The 14479-nt window shown below is 35.9% G+C and overlaps 1 protein-coding gene across 5 annotated transcripts in view; it reads right to left on the minus strand.

Moving 5' to 3' along the window:
• Positions 1-7279: 7279 nt before the first annotated feature.
• The window catches only part of gnai2a (guanine nucleotide binding protein (G protein), alpha inhibiting activity polypeptide 2a), a 66129-nt gene continuing 58929 nt past the window's right edge, over positions 7280-14479 (minus strand). For all 5 annotated transcript variants that reach the window (XM_067387915.1, XM_067387918.1, XM_067387916.1 and 2 more), the window contains 5 exons: positions 11995-12123; positions 10629-10758; positions 9414-9567; positions 8357-8574; positions 7280-8280 (listed from right to left, as the gene is read on the minus strand). In XM_067387915.1, the coding sequence (XP_067244016.1) occupies positions 8384-8574; positions 9414-9567; positions 10629-10758; positions 11995-12123 (604 nt within the window). In that variant the 3' untranslated portion in view covers positions 7280-8280; positions 8357-8383. The remainder of the gene's footprint in view (positions 8281-8356; positions 8575-9413; positions 9568-10628; positions 10759-11994; positions 12124-14479) is intronic.

Consider the following 14479-nt stretch of genomic DNA (forward strand, 5'->3'; position numbering starts at 1 on the left):
ATAGGGCTACAACATTGTGAAAGGAATACAATATTCAGAGACCAAAGACCACTATGTAATGAAATCATCAACAATAGGCAACCAAATTCATTTGATCAGATTTCTTATTTTCTCACAATCTTTTTGTAATAAATGTATTTTACAAACACACAGTTAAAATGATTGGAGAAAACTTAAAGTTAAAATGTCAAGGGTCAGGAGCCCACCTAAAGAAAGTCACCTCCATAACGGTGACTTCAAACTTTTATTATTTTCAATAAAACATCAACACTTTATTAAGAAGATTTGTATGAAAGAAACAAAGTCAGAGTGATTTGTGATAAGTGAAGATGCTGATCTCTAGAGAGATCTGTTAGTGTTTAATGTTCTGTTTCTGTTATCTGAGTTTTGTGAGGTTACCATTGTGCTGGAGAGTAGAGAGAGAGTCTGTGCTTCAGTCAGTGATGAGTCCAGAAACATTGATGTTCTGCTGCATGTTGCTTTATTTAAAAGCAGTGATTGTGTAGTTGTAAAGTGCTTTTTTTTTTTTTTTTTTTGTAATACTTTTAAGAAAAAAAATGTTTTTGTTTGAACAGCCACTTTTGTTAGTCAGTTGAGCTATTTTTCACTTAAATTTTTTGACAAGGACAGCAGGGATGTTCTGGGAACATCACAAATAAGATATGGTTCCTTAAATGTTCAGAGAACGTCCTGAATGTTCTGTGAAGGTTCACCAAATAATGTCCCCCCAACCTTTAAAAGAACTCCACATCGTGAACATCTCTGAACGTACTGGGAACGTTACCAGGCAACATCCTTTACACCAGTGGGGACGTTCTGAGAATGTTCTAGTGGGGTTAATTAACTTCAAATTACTAATTAAAGTGGCAATTAACTACCACAGTAAGTCAGGACCTCGCTTTAAAGGATGCTTTTTCTTACAGTGTAGTGGTCCCATCACTTCACTTTGACTTTAGGAGAGGCCAGTGAGTGAGTGAGCACCCCCTGCTGGCCTCACTAAAGCATCTTCCAATGACAATCAGGTTTTTTCAAAAAGGTCTCCTATCCATGTCACAACCTAGCTTGAGCATGCTTAGCTTTGGTAGTGAGCCAGGATTTGACCATGGGATGCTACGGAAGCATTACTTTGTGCTGTGCTGTTTGATAAAACTGGTCCAATTGAGGGGTAGCGCATCCTGAGTGGCTCAAAATATACCTCAGAATGAGCTACCACCTGTATTGCAATACAGTATAGTCACACTATAGCAAAACTCTCCCACATATTCTGCTCTTCTAACTAACTGTTACGTGTAACGACCAAAGCAAGTCAGGACCTCGGTTTAAAGGATGGTTCTGTTACAGTACTAAACTGTCGCTGCACCCCTGTCGCTGCACTCTGTCTCTGAGCCAGGCAACATTGAGATTTTGTAACCGAACAAAACCGACAATTATTGAAATCTTGTAACGGAACAAAACCAAGTGTCTTTGAAATCTTGTAAAAGAACAAAATCAAGTGTCTTTGAAATCTTGTAAAGAACAAAGGAACAAAACAAACCATCTTTGAAATCTAATAACAGAACAAAACTGACTGAGACTGAAATCCGAACGTCTTTGAGATTTCGTAACAGAACAAAACCATCCATCACTGAAATATTGTAACAGAACAAAACCAACTGTCATTAAAATCATGTGGCTTGGAATAATGGCACTTGGGTGGATCGCTGCTGTCTGAGCCACAAGCATTCCATAGCAACGTCAGCCAAGAGCAAAGAAATAAATATGAACTGGACCTTATCTGAGCCACAAAATCTTTATGTATTATTTATAAAATCATCTTAACATTTACAAGCCTGTTAACAAGCAGAATCACTGAAGGAAAGAAGAGAACAGAAAAACTTACTTCAGGCGCAGTCATATGCTGGGTACAAACTAAAAGATTTTTTAAAATCTTATATGATTTTCCAAAATCAGCCCGATTACCTTGTGGTGTGTATCCGGAAATGTTTTGTAGCAAAAAAAAAAGATGAAATGTGATCAAATTGATATTATATCATATTGAAGATTTTATAATCATTATGAAAATACCTGAATCAGTGATGTTATTTGAATGTGTTTGTGTTGTGCCATTAATACATGTGAGTTACAAACTCTGTTTTACTGCAATATGAAATCACACTGTACAGAAACCAGTGAGCTATAATGACAAAAACAGTTATGAGCAATCAGCATATGAATCTCAACAATGGTGACAAGAAAATATTCAGACAAAGCTTATAAAAGACAACAAAAACCACAGCAAAAAAAAAAAAAAAGCAAATAGTTAGAATTACAGGACAATTCAGCTGCATAATTTATTCATGCTCTAATGCATGCCGGGGGTACAATTGTTCAACTTCCCAGCATGCATTGCAGCATGATACTATTGATTGTCACCTTTGTTGAGATTTATGTGCTGATTCTTGATGGATTTGTGTATCATCTTAGAATAATTTTTGTGTGTGTTTATTTTTAATCTTCTAAATTGTTTTGTGCCATTATAAGATTTCAGTGACAGTTGGTTTTGTTCGGCTGCGAGATCTCAATTGGTTTCGTTTCTCTACCAGATTTCAATGACAGACAGATTTGTTCCTTCACAAGATTTCAGTGACAGTCGGTTTTGTTCTTTTACTAGATTTTAATGACAGTTGGTTTTGTTCCGTTACAAGATTTCAGTGATGGTCTGTTTTTGTTACATTACATGATTTCAATGACAGTCGATTTGCTCCTTTACAAGATTTCAATAACAGCCTTTTTTTTTTTTTTCATTATAAGTTTTAAATTCTACTTGGTTTTATTCCCTAATGAGATTTTAACAACGTTTGGCCTTGTTCCTTAACGAGATATTAATGATGGTCATTTTTGTTCCATTACAAGATTTCAATGACGGTCGATTTTGCTTCTTTACAAGATTTCAATAACTGCCTTTTTTTTTCCATTACGAGTTTTCAATTCCACTTGGTTTTGTTCCCTAATGAGATTTTAATGACGTTTGGCTTTGTTCCTTAACAAGATTTTAATGATAGTTGGTTTTGTTCCCTTACGAGATCTCAACGATGGTCGGTTTTGTTTAATTGCGAGATATCAATGACAATCAGTTTATTCAGTTATGAGATTTCAATGACAGTCGGTTTTGATGGGTATTGTGATTTAATAATGGTCCGGTTTGCTGGGTTATGAGATTTCAATGACGATCTATTTTGTTCAGTTACGAGAATGATGTTCAGTTTTGTTTCTTTGTTCTTTTACAAGGAAATCTCACATGTGGCATGGAATGATGGCACTTGGGTGAACCGCTGTTTGCCAGATTTGAGCCGCAATGTTTCCATTAGTTGGGCTCTTAACTCTTCTTTGTATTCTCTTGATAATTTCTCTGTATAATTTATTCATGCTGTGATGTATGCTGGGAGTTTTGTACTATTGTTCCCAGAATGCATTGTGGCATGATTGACACCTTTGTTGAGATTCATGTACTGATTCTTGATGTCTTTGTGTGTGGTTTTTTAAACTTATGGTTGGTTTTGTCCATTTGCGCAATCTCATTCAGTTTCATTTCGCTACAAGATTTCAATGACGGTCAGTTTTGTTTCATTACGAGATTTCAGTGACAGTTGGCATTGTTCCTTTACAAGATCTCATTGACGGTCGGTTTTGTTCCTATACAAAATTTCAGTGACGGTCAGTTTTGTTTGGTTTATGAGATTTCAATGACTGTCAGTTTTGTTTTGTTACAAGATTTTAATCACGGCCATTTTTTTTCATTACGAGATATCAAAGCCATTCGGTTTTGTTCCTTAATGAAATTTTAATGACAGTTGGTTTTGTTCTGTTACCACATCTCAATGGTGGTTGGTTTTGTTCCATCGCAAGATTTCAAAAACGTTTACTTTTTTTTAAGGGTTTTTTTATTATTATTTATGACACAGACAATTTTCAAAAAGTTTCAAACAGTGTCTTTTAGACTCACACAGACATCATGAATCAGCGTATGAACCTCAACAATGGTGACAATAAACAAAAATCTTTTTTGTCGCTTTAGTAGCTTGTTTTGTGATGCTCAGCATTAATCTGTTGATCTGAAAATTTTGTCACCATTGTTGAGGATCATACGCAGAATCTAGACGTCTGTGCGAGTCTACATGATCCTGTCTGAATAGTTTCTGCACAATGATAAAAACTTGAAAAATATCAAAGCAGGGCAGGATTTGATGCGTTATCATAGGACTACAACAACATGAAAACAACACACAATATTCAGAGATCAGTGAATAAGACCACTGTATGATAAAATCATCAACAATGAGCAACCAAACCCATTTGATCAGATATTTTTTTTCTCACAATTTTTTTTTTGTAACAAATGTGCTGTAGAAACACAGTTACAATTGGAGAAAAAGTAAAGTCAAAATGTCAAGGGTCAGGAGCCCAACTAAAGCAAGCGCTTACCTCAGTAACGTAAACATATTAGAATGATTTCTGAAGGATCATGTGACACTCAAGACTGGAGTAATGGCTGATTAAAATTCAGCTTTGCATCAGAGAAATAAATTATATTTTAAAGTATATTCAAATAGAATATATTCCTCCATGTAAGTTGTAAGAACTACACCCCTAGTTTTCTGGGGTTTATGTTAACCCTTTATACAGTACAGCTTATTATAACTGTACTGGGGCATTAGAACCCACTCAGGCCACAGGTTGATCAGACCTGCTGGCCTCTCCAACACCTCTTCTAGCAGCTACCTAGTCTACCAGGAGGTCTCCCATCCAGATATAGACCAGACTCAACCCTGCTTAGCTTCAGTGGGTGTGCTTCAGGTTGACCGCTGCAGGGCTTCTCTAGCATCTTTCCAACCATAGACAACTCTTAGGAAGCAAAAAATAAATGGGAATATAGTGCAAAATATAATGTGATATATTACATAATACATTTCCATATATGGGAAACTAGTGCTTATATTATGCAATATATACTTTGACCATGTCTATAGATTCTCTATACAATATTTAGACATGAATACAAAATAGCATTATATGTGAAATTCATAAAGTTTTATCCTTTATTGTTCATATATGTTGCACATACATGTTCCCATATGAATGTAGGTACACACATTCAAGGAATGAGTTACAGCAGATTTCTAGTTCCCAGCATGCTTTGCTTCTGACTGAGAAAGGAAGGGTCAATGTTGAAATTAAGTGTTTTGCTCAATATTCATTTAGGGGGAGATCTGTTAGTGTTTAATGTTCTATTATTTTGGAATTTAAAATGGTTTCTAGTATGTCTGAGTTTTTGGGGTTACCACTGTGCTGAGGAGTAGAGGCTGTAGTTAGGCTGAAGTACATATAAATGTTTGCTTCTTATGTGAAGACATAAAAGATTATCATTGTCTTTCTGGTGATTTGATTAGTAAATGCAGTTGTGTTTGTGCTGTTGTTGAGTAAATATATAAAACATATATAATGTTAAGATTCACAAAATATAAGAAGTATAGTGTCTTATATATTTCCTTGTGTGTATGTACTGCTTATATCAGTGTTCGCAAACTGAATTCCTGGAGAGCCACAGCTCTGCGCAGTTTTGTTCCAACCCTAATCAAACACACCTGATCCAGCTAATCAATATCTTCAGGATTACTAGAAACTTCCAAGCAGGCGTGAGTTGGAGCTGGTTGAAGCTAAATTCTGCAGGGCTGTATGTTTACATTCATAAATTTATAAATATACAGTACCAAATCTTATCACATGAATTGGATTGAATTTTCAAAAGTTTGCATTTTCAGGCCAGCAAAACACCATTAGTATGTAAATGAACAGCCAAAACACAAAAAGTTTTCCATTTTTTTTGTTGAAAACTAAAAACAGCCCCTTAGTCAAGAGTCAAACTGCACAAATAAAGCAAAACACTGATCACAATGACGGCGACTAACTAAACATTTTCAACAGAACATCACATAAACCTGTTAATTATCAATAAGAACTTCTATAGATATCGGACAGAAATTAAGTCAATCTGGTTAATCATTAATATTCTTGTGGTTTTCATCTAATGCTGTGGCTGAAGTTGTAGCATCTTCAATCGTTAGTTCCATTAACGGTAAACGTTTGGAACCCTGTACTGCCATGGATTTCAGAGTTTTTTTGGTGTTTATTCCAACCAAAATTCAACATCTGCCTAACGTTGGACCTTGACATCAAACAAACGGAGTTAAGACATCAACCCGATTTTCATTTTCAAACAAAATCCATTGTCTGATCGATGTTGGAATCTACATCCTGTGCCGGCTGGGTAAAGGTGGAGATGGAGTGATGCTGGATATAATATTCTCACTGGAGTGACGCAAGCAGTTATGACTGACAGGTGATGAACATGCATAACCCAACTTCTGTTTACAGCTAAATTTGTTAAAATGCTGTGTATCGTCAGTGTATCGTCGTTTCTAAAACAAGGCTTCGTTCTAGGGGTGACGGGGCCTTTTCATCTTCCCCAAAATTGTGGAATTATCTCCCGGTTGACATTAGGGAAGCAGTGTCTTTCTTTCATGTTTGTTTTTTGGAGTGTTTATTTGGTTGTGTTGTAAAGCCTTTTGAGAAAGCAACTTTTAAAGGTGCTATACAAAATAAATGTATTATTATTTTACACAGCAGTCACTAGATGGCAGTGTCAGTCTGTCAAAAGTCAACATACAAGAGGGTATAACGGTGAGCTGCGGCCTGTCACGGCTTTATATTTCACTCTCCAAACACTAATTTAGTTAAGATCTTAATCCATATTTTCTTTCATTGTAGAGGTTTGATGGAAAAGCTCAAGACCCAGGTTAGATTACAGTGTGAGACATTTCCAAATGAATGTAATTATAATTTTGAGAAGCACATGTTCCGAACATGGTGATTATTTAACCTGAGATGACTTTCTGATGTCTTTCGACAGTAACAGGACGGAGTTACTCGATTAATGCAGCAACGGGTGAACGACGATGGTTGGAGCCTCATCTTCCGGCTACCTGATCTCAGAAAAGAAATGAATCTTAATGTTCTTAAATAATTAAGTTAGTTAATGTTCTTACAGACCTCTCCAGGTAATGGATGGAGCACAATATCCTAAAATTAGAAAATGTTCCAGTTGATGCCCTACAGCAAGTCCTTAAATGTGTGTTTAATTACTGTGATTGGATATTAAATTAATTATTCAGCCACTGATGTGAACTTATTAACTTCCACAAAATGTACACTTGAAATAAAAAGCACAGCTGGCACAGCTTCATCTAGTGAATGAACCTTTATTTAAATTAAATCATTATATAGGACTTTCAAACGAACTTTAATCTTTACCAAAAAAATGAAACAAATAACACTACCCTTTTTCTCAATTAGATTTCCATTATTAATCACTATTTATTCTTACATGGTGTGAAATTTCTGCAGCAGAAACGTTTAGGTACAGTAGGACAACTGGGGGAGAAAATAAAGTCCATTGTAAACGGAAGTCAAGGCACAAACAGAATGCTAGAAAGAGGAATGAGGAGATAGAAGAGAAGAAAAAAAGATTGTTAGATACTGTTACGTACATACTTTAAATATCAGTTACATTTTAGCAGTTCTTTCCCCATTTGTGAAGCTTTTTTTTTGTGCTTTTTAGTTTTTTTGTTGTTTTTGTACTTTTTCATTTCATTTTAAAAAGGAATGTTACGCTGATGTGAACTGATTACTTGTATTGATATATTTGTTTTCATCTATCATGCAGGAAAACTTTTCGTTTTGCTATCAACAAGGACGTCATGTAAACATCATAAAAAAGCGCTTTCCTTTTTCAATCAATCATACTCAATATCCAATGCCAGCTGGTTGTTTAAAAAATAAGCATTATGCAATTAATAAAATTTCAAATTCCCTAGAGTAAAATGAAGTTATCATATAAAAACTTTTTGTTGCCTCTGCTATGACTCGAAAGAAAAAAAAATTAACAAAAGGAGAGAAAATAAACGACAAAAAAATTGACAATGGATAATACAACAGTTGCCGATTTGTGGTCATAGCCCAAGGAGTTATTAATACAGATATTAAATGTCAAACACAATGATGGGACGGTGTCGGGAGGGAGGGAGGGCGGACAGAGGCTAAGGTTGTTGGCAATCGTTGAAATTGTGTTTTGCTCCTCTGAGCTATCAGTTGTGGTGTGGAAGCAGGAGTCGTGGTTGGCCAGTGCAGATGCCCGGGACTTATTCCACCCCTGCTTCCTCTGGTCATCAAAACTGTTCAAGTAATCTGAAAGAGGAAGAGAAATAAGTTACGAGTAGAATGGCGAGCAACTAGACAGGACGCTCTGTGTATTTCTTCTCACCTCGACTCATCTTCCTGTTTTTGTGCCCTAGAAGAGCCCACAATCCTTCAGGTTGTTTTTGATGATGACATCGGTGACGGCGTCGAAAACAAACTGCACGTTCTTGGTGTCTGTGGCACAGGTGAAGTGAGGGTAGATCTCCTTTGTTTCCTTCTTCTTGTTCAGGTCCTCAAACTTGCTGCGGATGTACTCGGCGGCCTCGTCGTAGTTGTTGGCACCTTGTTGAGAGGAGAAATACAAAGCACAATGAGAAAACAGTAGGGAAGGATGGCGAAGGAAAGACAGAAAATAAGTGAAAGGAAGCCGGAAAAATTGGAAAACAACATGAAATCCAAGAACACATTCACAATGATCCCCACTTTGATCATTAAAATGACAAGATCTCTTCCGATTGATTGATATCAGTAAAGCCGTCTGCTCTGTGTTAGATCGATGTCCCATGCACAACTCTGCATGGAATATAATGAATTCCTGGCCTTTGGATATCAACATTGAAGGACAACCAAAGTGCACCTCATTTGAATAAACCCCTTGATGAGCACTTGAAGTGAACAGCCTCACAAAGACTGAAAATGGCTGAATAAAACCGGTTTGGATTGGTCTGTTTTCTGAAATAATGGAGGACAGATTTGTTAACATCTGATTGGATCGTGAAAAGTAGGCAATGATAGTATTGGTTAATATTGTTTTTCCAGGGTGTACAGACTTTTTCCCCAAAACATAAAAATACATTGATTCTGATTGGAGGAACTGTTGAATGCCAATGTAATTAGTTGCTATGTAACTTGTAGAGTTAAAAAGCTGGCAAGTAAGGTTTATGAACTACATAACATACAATATAATTAATGATTAAATTTTTTTTTTTTTTTTTTTTTTTGCACAAAAACACTACAATGATTAAGAAACTAAAAAGGTCTGTATTGATTTCATGTTTTCTTTAATGCACAGGTAAAGCAAGAGCTTGCATTTTATTGATTTGAAGCACTCAAAAGCACTTCTGGAGCACTTGTGCACTTAATTTAGATGATTTATTGGGAAGTTGGGCGTTTTATAGTACCTGCATACTCAGGGAAGCAGATGGTCAAGGGGCTGTGTGTGATCTTCTGCTCAAACAGATCTTTCTTGTTGAGGAAGAGGATGATGGAGGTCTCGGTGAACCACTTGTTGTTGCAGATGCTGTCGAAGAGCTTCATGCTCTCATGCATTCGGTTCTGTGGTGGAATTAAGAAACGGTTCAGTATTCCGGTCTGTATTGATGAATGATAGCCTGAAATATGACGAAACTACACTACCGTTCAAAAACTTGGGTCAGAAAGATTTTGTTTTGTTTTAAAGAAAGAAATTAGTACTTATGTATTGAATTGATCAAAACTGACAGTAAATGCTGTTCTTTTGAACTTTTTATTCATCAAAGAATTCTGAAAAAAAAAGAAAAGTATCATGGTTTCCACAAAAACATGAAGCAGTCTTCTATGGAAGCTTGTTTCCGCCACTAAAAAATAAAATAAAAAATTAATTGTAAAATAAAAAATAATTGCGACTTTTTATCTCAGATTTTTTTCTCTCAGAATTGTGAAATGCAAACTCGCAATTGCAAGTTATAAAGTCAGAATTGCAAGATATAGTGTCGCAATTCTGATTTTTTCCTCACAGTTTTTTTTTCAAGCAATCTTGACTTTATATCTCACAATTCTGATGTTTTTTTTCTCAGAATTGTATGATATAAACTCACAATTACGTCTTATAACGTCAAAATTGTGAGATATAAACTCGCAATTGCGAGAAAAAGTCAGAATTGTGAGATAAAAAGTCGCAATTACCTTTTTATTTCATGCCGAAAACAAGCTTCTAAAGTTTTCAACACTGATAATAATAAGAAATGTTTCTTGAGCAGCAAATCAGCATATTAGAATGATTTCTGAAGGATCATGTGACACTGAAGACTAGAGTAATTATTCTGAAAAGTCAGATTTGCACTCACAGGAATAATATTTTACAATATTACTGCTTTGACTACTTTTGGAAAAAAAAAAAAAATCTTACCAACCCTAACATTTAAGTCTTAAAGGTGAAGCAGCAAAACAGCATATTTAAGTCTAACAATACAGAAGGTGAAACATGGTCATGTACAACTAAATTATGGCTATTTTGGTGCCAGAAACTAACAAAACAAATTGTGCAGAAGTGTACAAATGCAGCCTCTTTGATTCATAGAAGTGTCATGGACCGTGAATAATGAACTGATCTGGGGTAAAAGCTAAAAGGATCTCACCATTTCTTCATCCTCAGCCAGCACCAGGTCATACGCACTCATGGCCACACAAAAGATAATGGCCGTCACCCCTTCGAAACAGTGGATCCACTTCTTCCTCTCTGAACGCTGGCCGCCGACATCAAACATCCTATGGAGAGAGGAGACATGTAAATGGTCAGCAGTACAAACAGACAAACGCACAAGTAATCAATCATAAAAATACCCTGAAGAACCTACAAAGCAAGACCTGTTTAATATATCATGCTGTGCTAAGGGAATAGTTTTGTCATAATTTTCTGTCATGTCAATCCAAATACATCTGAAATTCATTCATAAACAATATGACAAAGTTCTTAACCAATAGCAGCACAACAAGTTAAGGCAGAGGGGAAGATTATTAGCCAACAATAACTTAGACTGGCTTAAAAAATTTACTGTTTATATGTTTTATGATGCTGTTTTGTCATACATATACATATATACATATACACATACACACACATATATAAAAGATGATTTGAGGGCAAGTAAAAGATGAAAATATTCCTCTTTCTAGGTCAAGTCTATTTTTCTTAGAGTTTGTTTTTGTCCACTGGAAATTTGTGGGAAATTTTCAATGTTTCGTCAGCAGAATATTGAGGTTGCTGACTCAGTATTCTGATGCTCTTAAAAGAGAGATTTATGATGTCCCTTCCTCTTCTTTAGGTCCGGACGTTCACGTGTGTCACTGGCATTTGTTGACATTTGAGTCTGGGCTTTGTTTCTATGGAAATGGAGGGGTTGAAAGCAGGATGGATGAGACAGGGAGAGAGGATGGAAGAGCTAGGACTTCCTGTCACACACTTGTCTCTAAAACAGTGTGGACCTAAAAAAAGACATTGGCATTTCTAGGAAATTTAATAATTATCCTCCCTCTTATGTGGAATTTTCTTTTTTACACACAATATATAATATGATTTACAAGTCATTAAATGAAGTAATAGACCATCTTGGACAGCTGGCTTGTGTTTGATCTTTATAAAGGTTGGGCTGACATTTCTTCTGTAGATTAAAGCAGACGCATTCAAAAAGAATCATTCCAGCCTCGCTAAATCCCATAAACTCCTCAAACCAAACGCCCTCAACAGTTTTAACAGAAATTAATCCCAAAACCTCAGGCCAGAACACATGGATGGCATGGAATTAATTCCTTGATTCCACTGAGGGTTAAAGAGGGTGTTGCTATCTAACGGAAATAGTGGAGGCTGTTCGATATAGCACATGAGTTGTTTGAAGTGTGAATGTGTGTGAACACACGTTAGCACGGCTACTAGAAAGTGTGAATAAAAAAATCTGTTAAAATCAGAGCAAAATAAAGACATCCATGTGCGTAGAGGTTTCTTACTTGAAGTGTAGGTCTTTGAAGGTGAAATGTGTCTCTACGATTCCAGTGGTCTTCACTCTGGTCCTCAGCACATCCTGCTGGGTTGGGATGTAGTCTGCTTTGGCTATCCTGTCCATGTCATTCAGATAACTGCAAAACACACACACACAGGATGCTACAAAACAATTCACTTTTTTTAAATAATACTGATGTGTCTTCCTTATAAATATTGTAGTTAATTGTACTGTATTAATAGCATTTCCTTCTAACTAGATACACTTTCACTACTTCACTACTGTATAAAATTGCTGTATTGACCGACTCTATTCGTCGTGTGACTGCATGAACCAAACAGTGATGTCCGTACTGTACGGTTCAGGTCGAATACATGTACCGCTACACCCCCTATATTATATTATATTATATTATATAAATAAAAGGGGTGTAACGGTACATGCATTCATCCCGGTTTGGTTCATGCAGTCACACGACGAATACAGTCGGTCACAGGCGACTCTAATCCAGAAGGGGGCCCATGTGGTAATGCAACGCTGTTTGCAAAATTCTTTTTTTTCTCTCAAATTTCCCATAGACACCCAAGCACCCAACTTTATTTTGAAAACCTCTGCCATAAAATATTAAATATTCACTCAAGTTAAAATTTTGGCACCAGCAATGTTTTAGGGTACATATAGTGCAAAATATTGTACACTTCTGTGTCTCTCAGTTGTATCAGCATTGGTGTGAACAAGCATTGTAGATGATGTCCTTATGCAAAACACTCTCTTTGGAAATCTGATTATACGATTGCACGCCTTAGTCTAGGAGGCTGCGACAGTGACAATGCAGATCTTTATTCAGCTGCCAATCAAAGGCTGATGAAGCCTCACAGTAACACAGCTTGGATAAGCTGCGTAGGCAAGAAATCCTGCCAGCAACACTGAATGTTATTGCTCCACCTAATGCGGTACAATCCCACTACAACTCAACTGTATGGTTCCATGACGAACCAACAGTTCAGGATTTCAAAATCGCAAGAAACCAACACAGCATAAGTTCCTCCCAGCTGTTTTCTTTCTTTCTTAGTTGTTATACGTTTATTAGTCCTTAGAGTGGTCTTAATTTTGTGTGGATTCCCACACACACTCGCACGCCACTGGAATTATGGAAGTAAATTAATGCCAAATGTTTTTGAAATAAAAAGCTTGTTAAATTGCACTGATTGAAAAAAAATGCTTTACATTAACTGTGCTTGCATTTTGATGCATTGTATTTTTAAGGCTTGCATTTTTATGGGCTGAAATTCAACATGGTTGTATATTTAAGCTGTGAATATTTCAATTCATAACATTTTCACACACATTTTCATTATTAAAAATTTAATAATTTATATTTCACCTTTCAGATTTCACTTCCAAAATATTAATTCTGTTTAAAAATATAACCTTTAAAATTGGACTAGCAATTTTCTGTCCATTTTATCTCACTTTACAAATTCGCTTCCAAAAATTTAGTGGTTCAAATTTGGCAGAAAATTCAAAATTTCACATCCGGGAACTGCAGAAAAAGCAGTAGAGTGCCGATGCATGATCTCCATCTGCTGTTAGTTTACCTCACCAGCAGGTGCCACTAGCGCGTGTTGACGAAGAGCAAAGCAACAGTTAGAAACGGGTCATTCATTTTTTAAAACGGATTTGCAGAATTAGAGCAAGCAGTAAGTGAATGTGTGATGATTATCAGGGACAGTATAAATGCAGAAAAGCTGATAAAGACACAAAAGCTGCATTTATGTTTAATTTGGTGTCTTTACGGTTACTTTCGCTGTGTAAGCTACATGTAAGCAGCTTTCTCTCCAGTGAACGAGATTATAACGTTATTCACCGATGCTGATGTACACACTGTAAAGTGTTACCATTTATTTTAATTAACATAAAAAATCTAAAACGTGTGCATCATACTTGAGACCTAGATGAACACTTTACAGTTTGTTTTGTGACTAAGTCATTCTCTTTAAATGGTAGAAGGTAGAAACGGGAATACCAGTGGTGTTACTTTAGAGACGGCCCCTAAATTTGCGACTATCAAAAGTTCAACGTCAAACCAACTTTATGCCAGTATCTGCTTTCCTGGAGCATATATAGTATGACTTACATCACCAATAAAGTGCAAGTCTGGTCTTTTATATTACTGTACTAGTCCATTAAGCTATGTTAATCGATTTATTTGTCCTGATGGCAGAGGAATCCTATGAAGTATGAGGGAATCCCTAGTATTACAACACAGCGCCGAATTTGAACCACTGAATTTATGGAAGTGAATTTGTAAAGTGAAATAAAATGGATGAAAATTGCTAGTCGAATTTTATAGGTTGTATTTTTAAACAGAATTAATATTTTGGAAGTGAAATGTGAAAGGTGAATATAAATTATTGAATTTTTAATAATGAAAATGTGTGTGAAATATTTTGAATTGAAATATTCACAGCTTAAATATACAACAATGTTGA

Source organism: Chanodichthys erythropterus, chromosome 6 (assembly GCF_024489055.1).
Source record: "Chanodichthys erythropterus isolate Z2021 chromosome 6, ASM2448905v1, whole genome shotgun sequence".
In the NCBI taxonomy this organism is placed as follows: Eukaryota; Metazoa; Chordata; class Actinopteri; order Cypriniformes; family Xenocyprididae; genus Chanodichthys; species Chanodichthys erythropterus.